This window comes from Mercenaria mercenaria, chromosome 7 (genome assembly GCF_021730395.1).
Source record: "Mercenaria mercenaria strain notata chromosome 7, MADL_Memer_1, whole genome shotgun sequence".
Classification (NCBI taxonomy): Eukaryota; Metazoa; Mollusca; class Bivalvia; order Venerida; family Veneridae; genus Mercenaria; species Mercenaria mercenaria.
Window position 1 is genome coordinate 4059994 of NC_069367.1, and position 22474 is coordinate 4082467.

At 34.8% G+C, this 22474-nt stretch overlaps 1 protein-coding gene across 1 annotated transcript; it reads left to right on the forward strand.

Annotated features, from left to right (window-relative positions):
• Positions 1–6745: 6745 nt before the first annotated feature.
• Positions 6746–21415, forward strand: LOC123555112 (uncharacterized). The gene is made up of 10 exons (XM_045345706.2): positions 6746–7288; positions 9265–9792; positions 10361–10729; positions 11991–12130; positions 14131–14326; positions 14970–15320; positions 15873–16187; positions 16462–16779; positions 17026–17367; positions 19866–21415. The coding sequence occupies exons 1-10, from the start codon at positions 6814–6816 to the stop codon at positions 20036–20038; spliced, it is 3207 nt and encodes a 1068-aa protein (XP_045201641.2). The 5' UTR covers positions 6746–6813; the 3' UTR covers positions 20039–21415.
• Positions 21416–22474: the final 1059 nt, after the last annotated feature.

Consider the following 22474-nt stretch of genomic DNA (forward strand, 5'->3'; position numbering starts at 1 on the left):
TACATGACAATGCCCCCGCTCATACCTCCGCAGTAGTGACGGCGTTTTTGAAGAAAGAAAAAGTAACTGTTTTGCCTCACCCCCGTATTCCCCAGACCTTGCCCCATGTGATTTCTTTTTGTTTCCGAAATTGAAATCATTCCTTGCTGGGCGGAAATACCAGTCCCGACAGGCACTTGGATCTGCCATTCATCAGTGCCTTATTACTGTGCCCAAATCAGCGTACCGTGACGCCTTCAAGAAGTGGATACATCGGCTGAAACTTTGCATTTCTAGCCACGGGGAGTACCTCGAGGGCATGAAATGAGCCCTTTTGGGCTAACTTGAAATTTGAAGTCTCCAGATAGAAATAAGCAATTCATTTCGAACATCCCTCGTACACTGTTAGTACAGGGCGGATAGATAATCAAAATGAAGACTTTCGAAGTTCATAGACTAAAGAAGAGTTGCAGAATTTCAAGAAGGTTACGAGCTATAGGACCAGCGCATAGGAGTTGAATGCTAGCTGATGATAGCAAATATAGGTTGAGCATCGGAAAGCTTAGACAGAGACCCAGTGTTTGAAAGTGTTTGAAAGTCTACTGAGATAGTAGGAGAGTTCCAGCTTATAGACGGGGCAGTGTTATTGGCGAAATAGAGCCAAGGCATCGGGGATATACCGGAATGGTAGTTGAATGTTACACATAATAGCATAAGGCGCTGAGGACCAAGGAGTCAAGGCAATCATATAGCGTTGCAACTTTAGTTAAGAGGACTGAGGCCGAGCATCTATGCGATAGAACTCGTACGTTGTTGATTCAAAGATATTAGAAAGTTTGAGATTTCAACCTTCGCCTTCCCTTTCAACGTCTCTCATATATATTCGGGGCAAAACTTCACCGATATGCGTGTATTTTATTTATATCAGACGTTGCTACTAAAGTTTTCCATGTAATGTCAAGTAAGCCTAAGATTTCTTGAATTACTATGTGAAATAAAAAGCTTAGTTTCAGGATTTCTGCTTAAGTTATTCGATTATCCATATGTATAATTAGACTAAATTTGATGCGAAACACTATCAATAAGTATAAAAATAATGAAGTTTTGTATGGCTAATGATTCTAACTAAATACATTGAATTGAACCTGGAAGTATGAAATTATCAACTGATTTTGAGAAACTTTGAGATTTTGTTCAAACTTTAACTTCTACGGTATATTTGTGTCCCCAGGCGGTATCAATTATACTAGATGGGCATTTCTGTCGTATGAAGTGAAGGTTTGAACGTCCGAAGATGTAATATCACGAAAGTCAAAACTTCAGTCATTTTACAACTACTCTGTCCACATAGCCGACATCAAAGACTGAAATCTGGATGGAGGCACATGGCATGGCAGTCATTTTACTTGAAAAATTAATAATAACGCGCGATTATCATTTGGTGGAACATTTTATTTTCACTCCAAAAAAAAACAAAAAAAAAACAAAAAAACAACAAAAAAAACAAAAAAAAAAAAAAAAAAAAAAAAAAACAACAACAAAACAATCCGTTTCTGTCGGACACTTAATACGACAATTGCGTTTTAATTATAAACACAATTTTTTTTAGTAAGACGGAAAATTCTTCTGAAGTTTCAGACAATTTCAGATCTATGATATAATGATACGAGAAGTTTCCTGTTAGCCGTATGGGATAACTCCATACTTTACATGCACGGACCCAGAGCCTGGCAGAGGGGCATTGTGGGTCACCCCCCCCCCACTCCCCACCCTCCTGATTCTTACATTTTACAAAGAAATCGGTCTTGAAACTCGGTGTGATCCCCCGCCTTCCTGAAATGGGTTGATGTCCTACTAACCAAAATTCCTGGATCTGCACATGCTTTTCTTATAAAATAGTATATTTAAACAAATACGTGTATATGCCCACATGATATTTTGTGCGACAATTTTCGTCTCCACCTAACATTTTCTGACTGTTTCGCTAGACACTTGGTGACTTGGCACAATTATATTGTGCTGTCTGTCAGTTTGGTATTATACAAAGTCATACAGATTGTCATGATTCCAAAACGTATGGTATTACGAGAGTATCTTGCATTTGTTTCAATTCGCTTGTTAAATATATTCATAAATTGTGTATATTGCCTCATGTTATCAACATATCTTTTAAAAGGTTAGATTTTCATCAGGTACATTGTTTATGAGTGTCTACAAGTAAACGCGTCTTTTAAGGCTATATATCAATAAAAGAAATTGTTCTTTGTTTCATATGAAATTCGGCTACTTCAGAACAAATTTGTTACAGTTTCTAGATTTTCACTCCGTCGTAGACATATTTTTCACAAGATATCCATACATTTGCTTCAAGAAAACGAAAAGAAAAAGGGTTGTTGAATAGTATGCGGTGAAATGCAAGTCAACTGAAGTCAGGCACCTTCATATTGCCGCATTTCAGAAAGCGGTCCGCAGAATAAACACCCTACTTTCGTTTTCAAGTAAACAAATCGAAAACATGCGAATATTAGCATAAAAGTGTCCTTTTTATGTAAAATTTATTCCACGAGTAAATTAATACCCATTTGGCCCCCGATTTACGCGCAAATGCGCGAAAAATGGAAAAATCAGGATCTATTTATTAGGGACTTCTTTCGACTACACCACGGAAGCATATTTTTGACCGAATTAATGCAATATAACCTTAAGGAATTCGATGTACAAAGTAAAAAAAGAAAAACCTTGACCATTCGATTCTGCAAAAAGCATCTGGCATACGTACAGTGGTCTTGTTGTGTCTTCTCCTTTGACAAAATGCGAAGACACCGTTAATATCGGAGACTCGGGCTTACCTGGAAAACACCAGTTATGATGACATTGAACAAATATCCTAACATTTCGAGTTATATTTACATCCTCCAAATTAGTTCTGTTGAAAATCGTGACATTCGTGCAAAAGATACGACAGCTAAGATGACGTCATAGTTATCCTGTCAAGTAATAATAAGCTGACTAAAATTAGAAATACAATGAAATATGTTCAATTCATAATAAAAACCTGTTTACAAATGAGAAGAAATATAATGATGAGTTATATATATTTATCTTTTTTCAGAGGTCAGGTAAAAGGATGCAAGCATGATTCATGGATTTCCCGATCCTATTCTGTCGTTCATTTCGCATGAACTCCGAAAAATCATTCCCTAAGTATTTAACGTAAAGATCATTCTTGACCGGTAATTAACTATGCTAATGTCTACGGCATCTTAGCACGAAATAACGCCTTTTGTATGTGTATGAAACTTTACAGAAATGTGCAATTCATCACGAAACATTTTCTTTTGCGGTTGTACGGCTTTTGCAAAATTGTGGCATTATCTAAGTCAGAATGTAGGACAGCGAAGTTGGTGCAGTTGATTGATGTTTAAATCAGATTTCTTTTCATTACCGTTCATGATAAAAAATCAGAGTTAGAAATAAATACTGTAGTTCTAGTACCGGTAATTCATTTTGAAAAACATTTTCATGAAATGTAATACTGCTGGTAGGAAAATTTACGATTTATTAACAAATATATACAAATTCAAAATCTAGTACATAGTCTGTTCACAGTCCATTCAGTTACAACAGTTACAACACACATTAGTTACTTTTTTAAGTTTCATAAACCTTGAGTGTTTTGTGATATACACTTGCGAAGATTACACGTCCAAAATGTATAATCATTAATTCTTGGACAATTCGTGGATAATAGATTAGCAATCAACCACAATCGATACGGTGTGAATAACTTGACAGCAGACAAAAAACACGTGAAACAATGATAACGAGTCTTATATTAAGCAAAATATCAAAGTTTATTTCTGCGTCAAAAGTTCTGCTGATAGCTTAAATGTGCGAAATTTATTAATGCGTGACAGCCTTTACCCACAGATTAAGCAGAAACAAAACCGACAGAGTTAACCCGTTTTCGCAGGCAGACGACGTTCAAGAAAAAGGTCGGCAGTTTGCGATCATTTACATAAAAAGATAAATCTGAAAAACGGTAATCGAAATGTTCGTCCTGAACACATGTTTATGCATAAAAATATATAAACCATGGAAAGACTTTGCTTTTTTATTGTTGCATTGTTTTATCACTTCACGTAAGTCCAAGCGAAAATGGAATGTAGACGGGGCAACGGCTCAGATAAACACCGTGCGATGTTTATGGAACTTTAATATCATTTTTTTCTTGAATATAGCAAGTTTCTAGTAACTTAGATGTTAAGTACTTGATCCCATCATACCTGTAAATACACTCAATGTCGTTATTTTCATCAGAATTCCTTAAAACTGCCCTTTTCGATTTACGTTAATGCACGGGATCCTTCTCAGTCGGCGCAATTTTAGAGAGAGTTCCTCTAGCTTAAAGAACGACAGATACATGGCGTTTTTGACCTAAACGGAGCGTCGTATCGTAAGCACATTCATGATACGAAGAGCTGGTCGAAAGGTTCTTCTTTCTACAGAATCTGTTAGGAAGAGAAAATATATTAAGATGTTTCAGTGTCGATAGCCTGGTGACAGTAAACAGCAATTATATTTATATTGGTCTAAGTAAGAAATATTTCGGCATTGGAATATTCCACTTTCAAATTCGTTTTTAATAATTCGTAATTTCGAAATAATTTCATTTTAACGAAGTAGTAAACGAATGTAATATCTAAAAGAAAAGTGTCTGATGTCATCGTATGTTTTCACCTGTGTGCTTATTAAGGGAGATTATATTGCATGCAATTTGCTATCTCTCAACAGCGCTTATCTCCCCTAGATTTACATCACAATGCAAATCACATGATCGATGAAAGAAATTTTCTAATTTTTGATTTTATTGTTTCATTTTATCAACCACGTTAGCATTTAATCCATTTTACCTTAAGCTTTCAATCGGCCAGTGATTCTGCCTTTGAGACAAGTTCATTCTAAAAACATGGTCTGCACTGTTCTGCTTTTCGATTAGTAAATTTTCAGTGAACACCCCTTCAAATAATAAATGGTATTGCTTGAATTGAGTGATGGACCAGTTCATTTCCGAAATTAAAAACATGTCCACAATCACGTGACTAGACTAAATGGCTCCCACGCTAGTTCCTATACTATAACTAGGCCTACAGGTAAACGTCGGGTGCCAAGCTATGGCAGAGATCTCTTCACCAGAAGGGGAGACCACTGCAGTTTGCATATAGCTGATATGTCGTTACAAAATCAACACACTTTGAAGTATACTACGGTAAGAAGTTTATACCTTCGTGTATTTTGACTTTAACTTATTTATCATTGACCACTTAGGCCACTTCATGTCACCATACCTGTAACTGTGAATATCATATTTTGCAAAATTTATGGGAAGCCGGTGTCACGGTGACGTCATTACCGCTTTCCCGTGGCTTTCTGCTTATTGATAACATTTTTTCCCCATTTTCTGGCCGGTGCTTGATCTTTTAAATGTAAATAATATATTTTTTTTCAAATAACTGGAAATCTTTCTTGCATAACGGTTGAGTGATTAATAATTTTTAGTAATTGAACGAAGTTCTGTGTTCACTGCGGAAAGAAGTATTTCCTGTTTGCACCTGTTCTCTACGGTGCGCTTTTTAAGGACTTCCGAACAAAACTTCTCAAATCCATCAACAAGTGTGAAAGAATACTTGCTTTACCGTAAAGCACTATGGGCCTGCTCTACTAGTTCGCTATTATTTATCATTTAAGATCTACATGTGATAGAGTCTATCTTTTTTAAAAAAGTATGAAGGTATTTGGATTAAGATTCATGACCATGATTTAAAAAATTCCAAATTTAAAGAACACTTTATGATGGCTTAAAACTGATGATAGACACATGTGTATATCACTAAAGAGAATTAAGTTTGTGATCCGTGATGATATCTGTTAATAAGGTTTAGAGGAAAGGATGGCAATACCAAAAATGTTTAACTGAATTTTACATAATTATTCTGTGCTTGAGGTGAAAGTTCACATAATTTTGATCTGTCATCAGATATATTTCTTCTGTCCTGATATGTACAAAAGAATCATACATGAAGTGAAAGACGGCTTAACCTCTTGACATTTACAAGAATGTAACTAATTTTGCAACAAAATTTGTGAAACTATTTATTCAGACAGGGAATAACGTTTAAATTCAGTTTAACGCTTTTTTGTAAAGGGTTAGTGTTACCACTATCTGTAAACCTCGATGATGGTTAGGTCATTTACGCCCTTTTGTACATATTGTCTGCAGTTATAAGCGGTATGAACCTGATTCTATTTGTTTATTTATTCAAATGGTTTTTCAAGCATAGGTTGTAGCACAATTTGATAACTATAAGAGAAAGATTCAAACGCCTTAGCGAATGCAATTTCATATACACCATATAACGACATGCATTATTGAATGCATGCTTTGTATTTTAGTTTAATAAATCATACAATTTCGTTTAAACTTACTTCGACTGAAGTATATATGTATCATTTACACTTTTCTACATAGCTGTTATCAGATTTTCAATCAAATAGAGGAACGGAAGCCAGCCATTTATTTGACTCTACGGAGTGTCGTTGTTTCTACTTATGTTCATTCTTATGCGTAAATCATGTCAGGAGTGGTATCAGGTGTCTTCTATCATGAATGGACTGTCAAATAATCTACCATTGTATAGGTGTGACATTAAACCCAACAGAAAAAAGACACAAAGTTATTATTTGCGCATAATCTTTTCAAAGCTTTGCTAACCAATGAAATATCTCCTTGTGCAATAAGGAAGTGCATGTAGACTTAAATGAATATTCCAGTTGATGTCTTCATTCAATAAGGATATCATGGATTTTCCTCCAAAAAAACTTAATAATAGAACTGATGTGCCAGGATCGGGATTCAGGAAACAGGAGAAAGATCTTGACATTGGACACAATGATAACTCAGATTATTCTTTTGCAAGGGACCCTGATAAACTGCCAAAGAATGCGACTAATTCTGCAGGTCAAAATGTTAATGATCAAAATAAGAATATATGGCCACAGAAAACTAAGAACAATTTGGAATTTAATGACCTTAATGTGGATATGCCTGAACAAATACTAAGAAGCTCATCAGAAACAAAGATATCATACGCAGTTATTAATGATGTCCACATAACACGCGCAGAGGAAAGGAAAAAGGAAAACAGAAAATCGCCAAGAAATTGTAGAATAATTCAAGCGGTCGCCATCTTTGTTGTGCTTGCGGTTCTGGGACTTATAGCATTTTTCATCATACGCAATATGGTCGGAGGTAATGTTCTTTTTATCTTTTATACATCATGGTGTATATACATGTTTCATTTTTGAGTACCCTACTAGTTTATAACTTGAATCTCAAATACTTTACCAGTCTATTACTCAGTACATTTTTATAAAGCCTTAGTACGAATATTCCATATAATAACTACAGTCACATTCAGACATGGTGATCGATTACTGACATGTATAACCGATTATCGATTGATAACATGGACATATTTGGTGTAATCGATTATTAATCAATTACTTTCATTTGGGTCTGTAATCGATTACTTTCGATTACTTTGAGTAAAGCAATCATGATTACAAAATGATTACATTCGATTACTCGAATTTATTCAACTGTGAAACTCATAATCATAACAGTATACATGTAAATTGCAATGTAGTACAATTATATATGCGAAATACAGCATAAATGTTATCATGCACATTGTGCTTTTACTTGTATAGAGTAGCCAAGTTGTGCACTTAATCAAGAATGTTGCAGTCCATTATTTTATTTGTTCGAGATACACTTTATACTCATTAGTTTTTGAAAGGTTGAGTCATCCGATCTACACCTCCCTGGCCGAAACTTTTTTCCAGATCTGTCCACAAGGGCAGATGTACATGTAGCCAGTACTACCAAAAATCTCTTATGAAGTTTTAGTTTCACTGTTCCTTCAGAAGGAAACTGCTCTGGAATATTGCAATGATTTTTCGACTACATGGTAACATTTCAGAACTTTCTCCATATTCAGAAATTGATTTATGCACTACCAAACTCTTAACATTGGTTTAACAAAAAAGTGACTGAGAATTTCTCTCAACTCCTCTCAACTCATAGTTTATTATACTCCCATCTTTTTATACAATGGTAAAAACATGAAATGACTATACTAAAATTAATACAAAACCATTTTTAATTTAGGGTTACAAGAGACAGTGCTAGTTATATAAATCACATTTCTAACATGGCTCGATTTGATTTCCAGTTAAACAAAGAAGAAAATCAAGCTCTGTATATTCTGCGATAAACAACGGTTGAAGCGCGGACCGACAAGAGAGCATTATGACGTCAATTATGACGCCAAATTGCCGCTTGACGTCCGATACATTACTCCTCGCGGATAGGAAGTCCAGTATAACATTTATTAAGTTATATCAATGAACATGTCAGAATGAAAACAATCAATGTAATCGAAAGTAATCGAAAATGTAATCGCTGATTACACCAAATTTTAGGTCTGTAATCGAATCGAAATGGACTTCGATTACTGATTACAGCCGATTATTTGACAAAATGAATGTATTTGATTACAATCGATTACGATTACTGATTACGATTACACCATGTCTGGTCACATTATAATGTCGTCTTGCATTGAGAAGTACAAATTCTTGGGTAACATCTGTTTTTCATTCAAGGCTTATTGTAAAACTAGTATCATGCAGTTAGCTAAACCCTTTCTGCCAGTTTTGTATAAATTATAAGTTTTATATAAATTCACATTGCTTAAGTACTACAGTACTTAATTAATAAAAATCCTCTTTTCATCTCTAAAATTAAATAAGTAATACACGACTGTATATCGGAAAGCCAGTAAGGTAGCTCATGCAAACAGTGACTTTGATTTCCTTACCATGCTTTTCTAAAATGCATTGGTCCCTCATTCAATTTTAGCAATAACACTTTAGAGGGTGATCATTGAAGACCTATTGACTGAATAGCGGACAGTGCCGACCATAGTCACCCTACGTGGATGTACTGGCTGATCTTGGCCTGCACTGGTCGCAAAGGCAACATCACTTGCCTCCAGTAGGATAAAGGTTAATATAATGAATCATTTGCAATAAACATATCACTGTTATTTCTCGAATTCTTCTTTTTATTTCGATTTATCTTAAAATTCTATCTTTCAATAAAAATTTAGTGCTTTAATGATCAAAAAGAATTTTACATGGAGACAATTAGCATAATTTCAGATCGATCCTCTTGCGATACGCTACCTTCAGTGGAAAATGGAAACGTTAACATAACCCAGACTTCAGGTCAGACTGAAGCTACTGTTTATTGTAAACAAGGCTATGGAGAAGATGAAAATCAGACACTTACATGTAAAGATGACAAGTGGACTCCAGTGAAACATTGTCGACGAACTGGTTGTGGACCATTCCCTACCATTGCGAATGGATTTTTAAGTGGAAAGGAACAGACATTCGGTTCGACGGCAAAGTTGCGATGTAATTCTGGTTTCATGGTAAATTCAACGACCTACTTCACATGTTTGTCTAATGGAACTTGGGATAGTAATACAGAACCAACATGTTTTCCACATCCATGCGGGCAGTATCATTTGTCTAAGCATGTTGTAGTTAAGGAAGACTTTAGCCATGTCAATATGTCAATAGATGTACAATGTGAAGATGGATTTGACTTTGCAAACGAGAGTGAGACTTACATATACTGTGATAACAATACATGGATAGAAAATCCAAGATGTGAAATTCCAGGTAGATTAAACCGTTGAATTAAATACCATCAAACAAAAATAGGTCAACATATATGCTTATAATACTCTTACCAGGTTTTCATGGTGGATTAAGACCCTAGGTGCCCCTTCGGGGATTATTTCAGTAGAACCATCAACCTTCCCTAAGACATTTGAATTGCTTCTTTACCTGAAGAATCTTACGCAGGTGATTTGAAGTCAGCGACCTTAATCACTCGGCAACGGAGGCCCAATATCTGATGCATAAAAAGCATTTAAAAGATGGTAAACCAGCGTTGTAAAATTAAAATTATCATAGCAGTAAACATGTTTAAACATATATTTGATTGTGTGGAGGTAAACGTGAGCACAAAGAAGCGAAGCGTAGATTATGTCATGGATATAGTGGTAATATCAGCTTGAATAGATTTAAAGATAAAAATTTGTATTAAAGTCAACTCGTGTTTCACGAGTAGTGATAAAATGATAAAACGATAATAAACTGCTACTTCAATGAAACGAAAGATTTATTGAAACAATGATGTAAAGATGTTGTAAGATTAAACCAACTTATGTTTTTATTCTTACAGGTAAACTAGCATTAGAGACAAAGAACTCTTCAGTTCTTATTTCGGGCAAATCGTTCTCTATTAACTGCACTCTGACACAATCGCCTAAGTGGGAGACTGTTATGTTTGAACGAATAGACTTTGAAAATAGCTCGATCACAAATCCGTTACTGACTGTGACTAATATTAATGGGAATAGTACAACGGACAAACTACATGTTACATATTTCCGAAAGAATGTAACGCCTTTGGCTGATGGCGTAAGTGTAATATTAACTGTCGACAAAGTACAGTGTAATGACACTGGTATATACATCTGTAGCGTTCTTGCGGGAAACATTACGTCACCCAAAGGAATAAAGAGTTCGAGAAAGCATTTTAAAGCGATTGGTAAGTCATATTCATTATCTGCAAGCTGTTTTAATGATGTAATTAGTTATTTGAAGATAAGTCTAGGAGAAAGCTGTTCAAAAACCATGACTGATCTATATTTTCTTCGTCTCGCCAATAGATAAAATCTTGAAAAGAAATATACCCAATATGAAAACGCTTATGAAACAAATTAAGACTACTTTTTATATTATCACAACAACAATCTGGCGACCGTAAAAAGGCCTCTACGTACTTGGATTCTAATTTGATATAGTATCTGGTCCGTCTATTAATAACTATGTAATAGATAGACGGGAAAGGTGTGTTACACTTTCTATTACAGTAACTTCTCATGGACAGACTCAGTCGAACCGGATCTGATATCTCATTGCTTGGCTGTGTTCTAGAATAATAGCAATCTTTGATTGTCCTGTTGAGGCCGTAGAAATTCTTCAAGTATTTCGATTCTGTGTTTGTGTATTTTCAAACCCTTTGGTCCATTTTAATATCAAATTAATGGCATTGCACTTAAGCCGTTGCTGGAGGCGTAAGAGGGTGTTGCACTTTCCATTACTTCTCATGATCAGACTTAGTCAAAGCGAGTCTGGTTTTATTTTCCTTGTTTGCATTTTCTCAACTTCTGAAGGGCCGTCTTTTACATATTATTTCTTATGTATGCATTTGTGTTACTATACTGTCTTGATATGATTGGATTTAAGAGATTTATTGTCAAAGCTGGCCCACAATGGTCACTGCGTCATACCTTCTCCGACAAACTATTCAGGGACAATATCTAGACACAAGTTTTCTTTAGCCTTTGCGAACAGTGCAGACAAAGATCAGCTGGCACGTCCATGCAGGCTAATCATGGTCTGCACTGTCCTCTATTCAGTCAATAAATTCTAAGTGAAAATCCCTGTGTATAATAAGTGGTACTGCCAAAATTGAATGATGGACAGTTTATTCTAGAATTTTAGCAAGGTAAGATTTAAAGCAAACATTATCATATGCAGCGGGAGAACTAAATTATTACAGTGATATCTAAATCATAATCTATAGTATTGCTATAGAAGAAAATAACAAAATTTCTAATGTCAGAAACCATCGGCACACACTTGTTCGTTTCCGTACCGGAATCAGTGTCCATATTGTTCTGGCTGAGGGAGGGTAAAAAGGAGTATCTGAAATAGTGAGTCTTACATTAAGATATGAGAATGATTTAAAACACTGGTATACTTGCATATGTTATTAAAACATTATTGATTGTATTACTTCTCAGATGCGAGCTCAAAACTTAGCGAAATAATAGCCCAGACATCTGTTGTCCAGGGCGACAAAATTGAAGTCAAATGCATTGGTAGTATTGGGCAAGATGAAAATGGGACAAAGTTAGGGGAAATGTTCCTCAGAATATACAAGGTAAGTCCTAGAACTGAGATGCAATAACGAGCTTGTTTCTATGGTTTTAACAAGTGATACAATACGCTTTGTAAACAAAGGCGCAGATTAAGTTTCCGATGCTGAATTATTTTGACACACTTCGTTTTGTTTACCTTCTGATTTAATTGTTAGTTCTATATATTACGTAGTTTCTTTTAATATTTTAATTCTGGTTTGTTAATGTATGATTGCGTTCTATCTTAGTTTAAAGTTTCATAGAACATACAAGATAATTTTTATTTTATTTTATTGTTTTGTATAATAATGTATCGTGCATTCATATAAAAATGAATATCTGGATATGTGACTCATCGTCATAGAATTGCTAGTGTCACGGTATAGGATTTTAATATTAAAACGGTGATAAAATGTGTAGGCGGCTGAGTAGCTCATTCGGTAGAGCATCGGAACGGCATCCGAGGCCCCAGGTTTGAGTCCGGATCTGATTTTCCCTGTGACATTTGGCCCACAGCATGGGACAGGGACTGAATATACCAGGAGATCATGTTTACCTTATTATCTGTCTAATTAGAAATTCAGGGACGAAGCTTAAAGCGGTGGCGTATGTTACGGTATAGGACTTTTAAATAGGGAGAAAATGTGTAAGTGACTGGGTAGCTCAGTCGGATGAAAATCGTTATCAATATATTGTGTCATTATGAAAACTGATTATAGAAAACGATGTTAAAGAACGAGAAGTCTCATTCGAAGTGAAATTCTATATGGTGTAAAGAAGGGATCATGTTTTGTGAAACACGATATAACACTAACAAAAGACATCATTTGTGCTGTTGAATATAAGAATGTTATTTATGATCAAGTGTATGATCAAAGAATATTTACTGTAATTTTAAGTGTTAAAAGATTCTACGACTTTATTTAAAACTAACTGATTAAATACACAGTTTCAGTGTGATATAAACGCTACAAATGTACCGATGTAACAAACCGTCAGTCAAAATGCATTAATTACTTGTACAGTATTAAACAAGATAAACATTAAAGTTGCGTGTAGTTTTTAGAGTTTCAGCTCGATTAACTTACGGTTACTAAACGAAGTATATATCTTTATGCTATATCTTGTAAAATGAATGTCATCTGAATTTATCTAACAAAAATTTATTTAACAAAAAGTCTCACGCCGTTTTCTTTTCCACGCGTTTGTTTCCAGTACCGAGGTTACAATGTGTTTCAAAATATGAACTTCAATTTACTATAGCAGAAAATAAACTGCTTTTTTGTGACTGTGGAATGTATCTCACCTCTTGAAGAAATGTATTCAATATCCTTCTAGATCTTCCTGAACATTTATTCGTTCCAAATAACTACAGTTTGATAAAGTGGGAGATAAAATCTTAAGAATTAAGATCCATTGAAAGCAGAACCTAAGAATTCATTAAATTTACCGAAACCGATATAAAGAGAAATCAAGACAACAAACGATATAATATTTTGAGGATGAACTCATGTTAATTAATTTTTACCTGCAACTGCTATTTGCTTCAGACAATTCCGAGGTCCTACATCCAGGAATTGTTTCCATTTTAAACAGATATTTCTCAATTGTTGCTTTTGTTTATCTTATTGTGTTTGTAACATATCCAAATGTTGAGTTTTGCTCAATCTAGGGCTAGAGGGCGTTGATGGTAGCTTGCATTTCCACTACCGATCATGAATTGGCTCAACCGAACCGAGCCTGCTGCATTTTCATTTTTGTCGTGATAGGCGACCTGTGAACTTTCCATTTTCTTTTTAATCCTATGGATTGGTGTAAACTTTAGCAGCACTTTCCATGTTCCGTGCTAGTTTGATTGTGTCTGTTGTTCTTTTGGGTTTTGCGCTTGCAATTTGTTTGTTTATCGGACAATGGGTATTGTGATTTGTTTGAAAAGGTTGAAATCATTGAAATGGCGTTTTCTCATTATTTTTTTTTGTTGTTACCCATAATACTTTATTTTCTGATTTTCTGAAACTTATAGGACGAGAATACGGTGGAAAATGTATCATTTGTCATTGAATCATCAGAAACTGAAGACTGTCAAACACATGAAACTATTAACGCAACAATTTTGATTACAAATGATATGAACAGAGCTGAGCTCCAATGTGTGATGATTGATTACAACGGAAATAGGCAGAAGAGAAGTGTTCTGTTGAATGTTACGACGACAACTGGTAGGTCATAATGCTCAGATAAGTGAAACTAGAAAAGTGAATATCATTTTCCTTCATTTTATGACAAGTTTTAAGTATTCCTTAATATGTATTCTTCGAAACTCAATGTACGTGGTATCTGGTTAAATACAACAATGTACCCAACTTAGGTAAAATCATTATTCAGAATATATTCATTGGAGAGCAGGGTATGTGAAAAACAGGAGACAGGCAGTTTGGAGGTATTATTGAAAGATTCATCTTGCATTTGAAATGCTAAATTTTATATCATCTATGGTAGGATGGTCATTTCAAGTTTGAGCATAGTTTTAATGTCTGTAAAATTGTTAAATTGTCTAAAGAGCGATGTATGACTATTTCCGAAATGAAAACTGAAACTGGACTGTACAAATAATTTTTATTTGGTACAAAGTGTTAAACTACATAGAAACTATAATTTAACAAATCCTAATTTATAACAGGTCTACTTCAAAACGATGTATTAGATATAGACATTAGAAATTAGATATTTTTCCTTTTCTTCTATTTTCAAAGTTTCGTAATGATATATACTTTATTTTCTTTTTGGTACAGTTAGGTAGCAGTTTTTCCTCACGTAAACTTTCTCAGAGAAGTATTTTATTATTCTTGTTAATGCTTCTAGTGAGAATATCGACATCATCGCCTGCAGTTAACATAGGCAGTGAGGTCAACATGACTTGCGAACTCAACCATATTCGTGGCTGGAGTAGCATAGAGATCCGAAAAAACTGTAGTAACACGGAGGTCATTATTGGCTCTTCACGAAATAACCAGAGTGCATCTGATTTCACAATGGAAAAACATATGATTCTGTCGGAAAATGATTTTACTGAGTCCTCGGCAAAACTAGTCTTACATTTCGAGAACGTTACGTGCAGAGATGCTTGTGGTCATGGTGGTGACATTGAATACATGTGTGCAGTGAAAATTGAAGACAGTTGGGTGACAGGATCTATGAAACTAGAATTTCAAAGTTTGTTTTACATTTAGTTTGTATCATTCAACACTTTCTCGAAAAATATATCTCCTTGGATTATACACACATGCATACTCCAAATTTGCTTTTATCATACTTCCTAACACTTAATTAAAATAATAACCAAATTCAAATGTGTTACAATAAAGAACCTGAAATGGAATAGTCACGAAGTTACTTTATAAATGCCTTAAAATTTCATTCACCAGTTACTGTTTACATTATGTGTAAACAACCGTATAGCCAACACGCGTAGCTCAAAAGGGATCCCGACTTCGGACGTCCGGGCTCGGCGCATGTTCTCCTTGACGGTTTGATAATAGATATTGTGTCTGTGATCATTCGTCATTCATCTTTGATTCAAATAGGAAACTTGGCAGTTACTTGCAGAGAACAGATATGTACTGGTACAGAACCCAGGAACACTTAAGGTTAAATCTCCGTCGTAACATGACTAAAATACTTTTGAATAAATGGCGTTAACCCCAAACAAACATACATATAAAAAGACATATTACTTTGATTCTTGTTTATTTTATTTTTTTTCAGGGAAGCCTTCAACGCCAGTACTTTCGACAGAGCAAGATAAGTTTTACCTTGGACAAGAAGCGGTTATAAAATGCACCGGAAATGTGGGTATACCGACACGAAATATGACTATGAAAGAAAATTCAGTCGAGTTGCCAGCACGCTTGTTGGATTCAGAAATAAATCTCGACAAGGACACGTGTGCAAATGTTCAGACTATTACTTACACATTTGCAGTTATCGATGACAAAGATGGCTTTTTATACCACTGTGAAACAAGCTATGAGAACAGATCAAGAAGATCTAATGTGGAAACAGTTAATGTGACGGATCCGAGTACGTATTCCGCCTCTCTTGGTTATACTAGTAATTCACGTCTTTTCCATAATCAATATCAACGTAATTGTAATCATCTTTGTATTTACCTTCTCTATTGAATTTGGTAACAAACAGCAAGATTTGTTTCTTGCCTGAATGCAAATTATTCAAACAAGAATTTTGATGTTGTTGATTAGTAATATAAATGTCGTCCCTTACCAAGTAACTGGGAACGAATACTCTATCTACCTTGTTTGTTTTATTGAATGCGTATTTTTCTCAAATGTTTCAGTATTATATTTCTCTGATGAAAGCAAGACGGCATTTGTCGGAAGCAGCAAGGATATACAGTGTGTCCTTACCTCAACAATGAACATGACAGATATGGTTATCAGTAAACTAAACAGCGAAATCTGTAAAGTCAATGGCACTGGCGTTGGGTCTTGTGCATCCATTGAGTTTTCAGCATATGGAAATTTTTCTCTAAATGGTACTATATTTACGATGACAATGACATTGCAGAAGGTATCATGTGACGACTACGACACTTATACATGCAGAGCTGTCGGCACTGAAACTCTCAAAACTTCAATGGAATTCCTAGTCAAATGTAAGACATCTGACCTAATAACAAACATTTTCTTTTTTTTTTTGCTTTTAAGTTGATGCAATTGAAAATATTTAACTATAGTCTCAACCATTCCCCTTATCATCATGGAATTTGAAATAGTAACATATTTTAGTTCTTAGGAAGACGGTTATCTATATTAAGAACATAATATGTGTCGCCAGATACACTTTAAATGTGAAATAGTTTGCATCATATAGAGTGTAAAGATGAATGATTACGTTACAGCAGTAGCAACGGTACCGGAACTACGCCTGCCAACAACGCTTGTAGAAGACCAGAAAGCGGAGTGGGAGGATCAGCTTAACTGTACTGCCGAGTTAGGCTATCCCGAAAAAAGAAGACGGCTGGAGGTTCAAATAAAATTAAACAGCTCAGACTCGTTTACTGTATACAAAACACTAATAAAAGAAGGTGAAGGTGGGGACTGTCGGCGAAATGCCTCGATATATCTAAGACAGGCAGTGTTTAGAAAAGAACACAACGGCTCGACGATTAGATGTGTTATTCTTAATAACGACAATGAAGTAATCGCAAGCAGCACTGAAAAAGAATTAAAGCTCTTGAAAAGTAGGTACCTATTTAGACTTATCTGATTAAAAATGTGACCAAGTGAACGATATAATTAGAACCTGTAATTTTATATTGCGTGAACGTGGCCGTTAAGTAGAACGATAAACGCAGATAAGATAGAAAGTAAAGTGTTTAATGTTAATTAAAAAAAAATAAATGAAACATAATATTTAATGTTTTTGTCAGTCATGACTGCTTAATTTACACACACTATTTACACAAACAATTTACTTTTCTATACTATCTATGACAAAGTGTTTGGTTTAACGTCGCACCGACACAGTTATAAGTAGTATAGTCCCGCCGATTTCGGAGAGTGCCTCCGAGGCTCCGAGGCTATCACGTGACACCATGACGTCATCAATGACCGCGCACGAACAATGGGGCGGTATCTTATGACCGCGCACGTACAATAGGAGCCTCGGAGGCGAGGTTATCATATTACGCGGAAAAACCCACGACGTCACAATCGCGCAACAAGATGGCCGACGGGTCAATGGGGAACCGCACCCAACATTCCAAACTAACAATAGAGACTAGGTGAGTCAATAGGAAATTACCATGACGTCACTGCCGCACCCAACATTCCGTTACTACCTGGTTTATCTATTTTTAGACAATAGAGGGTATTATATAACGTCATTTCTTTTATTGTCAACCTATGTTAATATTTCATTGTTTTATCCTTCTAGAACGGTGATTTAGGGTCAAATTTGACATTCAGGGTTTTTTGACATTTTTGGAAAGGTCGAGAGGTAAACATTACGAAAATCCATACTCGGACCGGAAATGACGTCATCAAAATTCAACCGCTGCAACCACCACCACCACCGCATCGTGGCTCCTATTGTTCGTGCGCGGTCATAGAATACCGCCCCATTGTTCGTGCGCGGTCATTGATGACGTCATGGTGTCACGTGATAGCCTCAGAGCCTCGGAGGGACTCTCCGAAATCGGCGGGACTATACTACTATTATATTTCATATGGTGACTTCCCAGCTTTGATAGTGGAGTAAAAACCCGATTGCCCCTCCGTGCATTATTTCATCAAGTGTGTGTGTGGGTGGGTGGGTGGGTGGGGGGGGGGAAAGGTGGTGCATCTGGGTACAACCACCTTTTGTAAGCAAGCTGGATGGCTTCCTATCAGAATTCAACGCCCTGATCGAAGCTCGAACACAAATCGATAATGGGATATTACAAACTGAATTTGTTAATTCTCAACATGGTGTGTATGCATATTTTTTGACAGCGTCTTTACATTATGGGCTTTAATGTTTGTTGTGTAAATGCATATATTTACCCATTTCACTATCTCTCTGAGTGTTGTATGGACAGCTGCGTTATTTAGACGTGTTTTTTCTGCTGGATGTTTGTCCATTTTTGTTTTTAAAATCAATACGTTTTAACTATCTTAATTCAAAGATCAAAATATTAACAGCCATCACAATATTTTATTCTTTTTAAGACCTTTTACGCAACACATCAGCAAACACTTTATTGAGTATCATAAATTTACAGCTGAGTACCTTTTTCTATTACATTTATTGAACGTCTTGAATAAAATAATAAAAATCAAGGCTCTGTCGAGCTCATTATCAATTTCATTCAACGGTTATGATAATTTCAGTGTGGAAACACACAAATGTAATATTCTTTTTATCGCATGTAAGATTTTCCTGTTGAAACATCAAAATTTCTACTGTCTTTACCCATTTTAGACCACGAAAATATGACCAACGTCTCCTGTACTTCAAACGACGCCAACGTAAAAGTTTTATTACACTAGTGTAATATCTAATTCATGTAACTGCTTTATTGCATTCCCACGACGTCAAGCATGTTATAAAATTGCTTTTCTTGATTGTCAGCAAACGTCTATACGTGCTACACTAACCTTCTTCCGGGGCCGTATTCATAAAGCATCTTAAGTATAAGTATAAAAAATTGATTATTTACTTTATTTACTTAAGTATTACTAGTATTTTACTTAAGTATATTTGTTATTCATAAAACAACTTAATAAGTAATTCTTGGCTTTCATTGTGGACGAAAACATTAAAAAACAACATTAATATCAGATAGATACAACATGCACAATTATGTTTAACGTGCTTTTATCTGAAAAACAACACTTTAATCGTACTCACGACGCTATTTTGTTTTCTGACTTAAGTCATTTAATTCTTACGTATCTTAAGTTTAAGCTGTTTTATGAATAGGACTTAAGTGTTTTACTTAGATTTAAGCTGAAATCACTACAAACTTAAGTAAAATCTTCAACTTCATTCAAAACTTATGCTTAAGATGCTTTATGAATACGGCCCCTGGTTTCGATAGAAAACACAACAATTAAGGAATTTAAATAATATATCTCATAACGTTTTAGCATTGCTTATTTGTTATAATCACTTGTCTAATGGAAAATGTTTAGAATTTAGATTTTTTTTGTTATATGCATTAATGCTTTTGTCATTTAATTTGTTATTCTTTTGCAGATGTTTGTCTCGCTGAAGATAATAGGGAGTTTGACCTTCATCCGTTCAGCTGTCAGCGATACGTTTGGTGTGTTGGAGAACGTTTATACGACCGAGAATGTGCTGGAGGATCCTGTTCTACGCTTAATTCTCAATGGATATGTGGTGACAGTGATTGTACTGGATGCCCTTAGTAATGTTACAGACATGCACAAAACCTACTTTATGTCGCGAAGTGACAATAATTTCGTCGGAAATAGAATCCATATAGCGTTATACGAGATATTTTACCGTATGCTTCTCCTGTAGAATTATACAGTATTTAGCTTCTTCTAATTCTATCATTTCCGCCAGTCATTTTTCATTTTATCAGCAAACACTTATCTTTGCTTTGTATCAACAGATGTTTTGTCAAATAAATATACCTTTAAATAAGATGTTGCACATTATACGACAACTGTAGAAGTCTACAGTATTTAAAACCATTAAATTATTAGCATTGGAAATAACCTTCACACCTAGCTTTGCAATATATAATCATATAAACGTTCGTTCCCTTAAATTGTTTTATTTGTAATCGATTAGTATGTACGTGTTAAAGTTTTGTCCCGCCTGTTTGTTTTTTTTTCATATGTATCAGTGTGTGTTACATTTACTTTGGTATTTTTATTCCACTTTGTACATACATGTCAAAACACAAAATATCCTTTATGATAATTACTTAGTAAAAGTTATATTGTTTATTTTACATGGGTTTAACAATGACAAATTTTGTGTTTTTGGTAAGATATTATTAATTTCCTTTATTTTTTTTTCAAAAGTACTATCGGTGAATGCATTTTGAATAACAAACTTTACATATTCTATATTGTTTGCGTGATTTCTTTTTATTTCTGTATTATCCATTTCGGTTATGAACATAGTAGTTTTACTGTTCTTATGTACTCTTATTTTCTTAAATTTTAGTAAGTAGTTTTTTAGTGAATGCTCATTCTCAGACTTTATTGTGATAAATATGTTCTGTATTACTGTAGTTGTTAAAATAAAAAGAAAATAGCTATGTAACATATGTATTTCTTCTCTCAATTTGAATAATGCCGTCAGCTGCAATCCCGTCTTCTCCCCAACGTGAATGGAGGCATTGGTAAATCTAATTTTTGGAATTAAAACACTATGCGTTGTACATTATTTGATCATTTGATGCACTTTGTTCCTTATATCTGTACCAAAGCACAGAAAACGATACAATGCGTTGGTTATTGGTTCATTCAATTGTACCCGAATATAATTGGCAATAGCGGGAACTTGAAAAGTGTACTGTTTTGTATACAGCTGCATCTGCATGACGTGTAATAAACATAACAAAATGCTATTGCAGTTTCTAACATGTATTCAACAAATGCTAGAAAAAAAAACAAAAAAAAACAAACAGTGAATGCGTCTGTGGTGTAATTTTGTATTGCCTATCAAAAAGCCATCTTTAAACAAATCATTGACATCTGCTTTAGGGACAACCAGTATCTACCCAAATACATAGGAAAGGTTCATCCATTGTCAAAGCATTTAAAGAACTTCGTGATTAGTCGTAAAGACAAAACCACATCTTAACTCCCTGAGGCCGATATCGTAACATACCTGCTGCGGCGGGATAAGAATTACCACCTGACGTCGAAGAACATTATCTAACCTTATCATAATCACACTCGCATACAGTCAGTTGAAATCATGCAGGGATTAACTTGGGTGTAAACTGAAATCATGATTAACTTGGGTGTAAACTGAAATATACATTGAAATTTTCACTTCGAAATATTCATAATTTTAACACACCTACTGCGTTTAATAGATATTTGAACATTAAATTCCCATAAATAGAAATGCATCATTAACACTGAATATTTACATCAGCATTACATAAATTTACACCCGTTTTTGTGTTAATGTCAGTGGTTTATTTTGATGTATAATCTATTTCTAAACATGTACACAAATGTTGTGTGTCACGCGCTGAGACAGTTAAGTTGTAATATTTACATCCATCTTTGAATAATTATTAAAGTTACAAACATGCGTTTATTTACATATACTTTTTTGTATTTTATGAAACATGCTTTGTTGTGTTATTTTTTTATCCATTTGTATCGTATGTAATGTAAGTGTACCAATATTTCAGCCTTCTAAAACTTAACATTTTCCGACCATTCATTTATCTGATAATGGAATCGCATCGCCGGAATCATCATCCGACGGAACTGATATTTCAGAATCAGCATGATAATAAATAAATATTTTCATCATTTTAAGAACGATTTCTGGCCGACGACATTATTTTACTCTTTTGAAATACAGTATGAACGAAACACAGCGGAGATCGTCTTTTTATTTCATTTACATTACCGCATAGTTACAGACATTTATTTTAACAAGGGAACTAATTATTAGCACAACTAGTAATTATTACATCAAAGAAATAATAGCCAGTATGCAAAGAAATTTTGCTTTTGTCAAGATTATCAAAAATCAACAAGTACTTATCGCAATCATCATGATCTCGGTGCCGCGAATATACTCGTCAATCGCCGTCCTGGGGAGTCCTGATAACGCGCGTATAGTCGCATATCGACGCTACA

Bases quoted from the DNA above. Each gene is read 5' to 3' on its own strand.
- LOC123555112 (XM_045345706.2), top strand. From the start codon at position 6,814: ATGTCTTCATTCAATAAGGATATCATGGATTTTCCTCCAAAAAAACTT. The intron at 7,289-9,264 runs GTAATGTTCTTT...GCATAATTTCAG, and splicing joins CATACGCAATATGGTCGGAG to ATCGATCCTCTTGCGATACG. The intron at 16,188-16,461 runs GTACGTATTCCG...CAAATGTTTCAG, and splicing joins AGTTAATGTGACGGATCCGA to TATTATATTTCTCTGATGAA.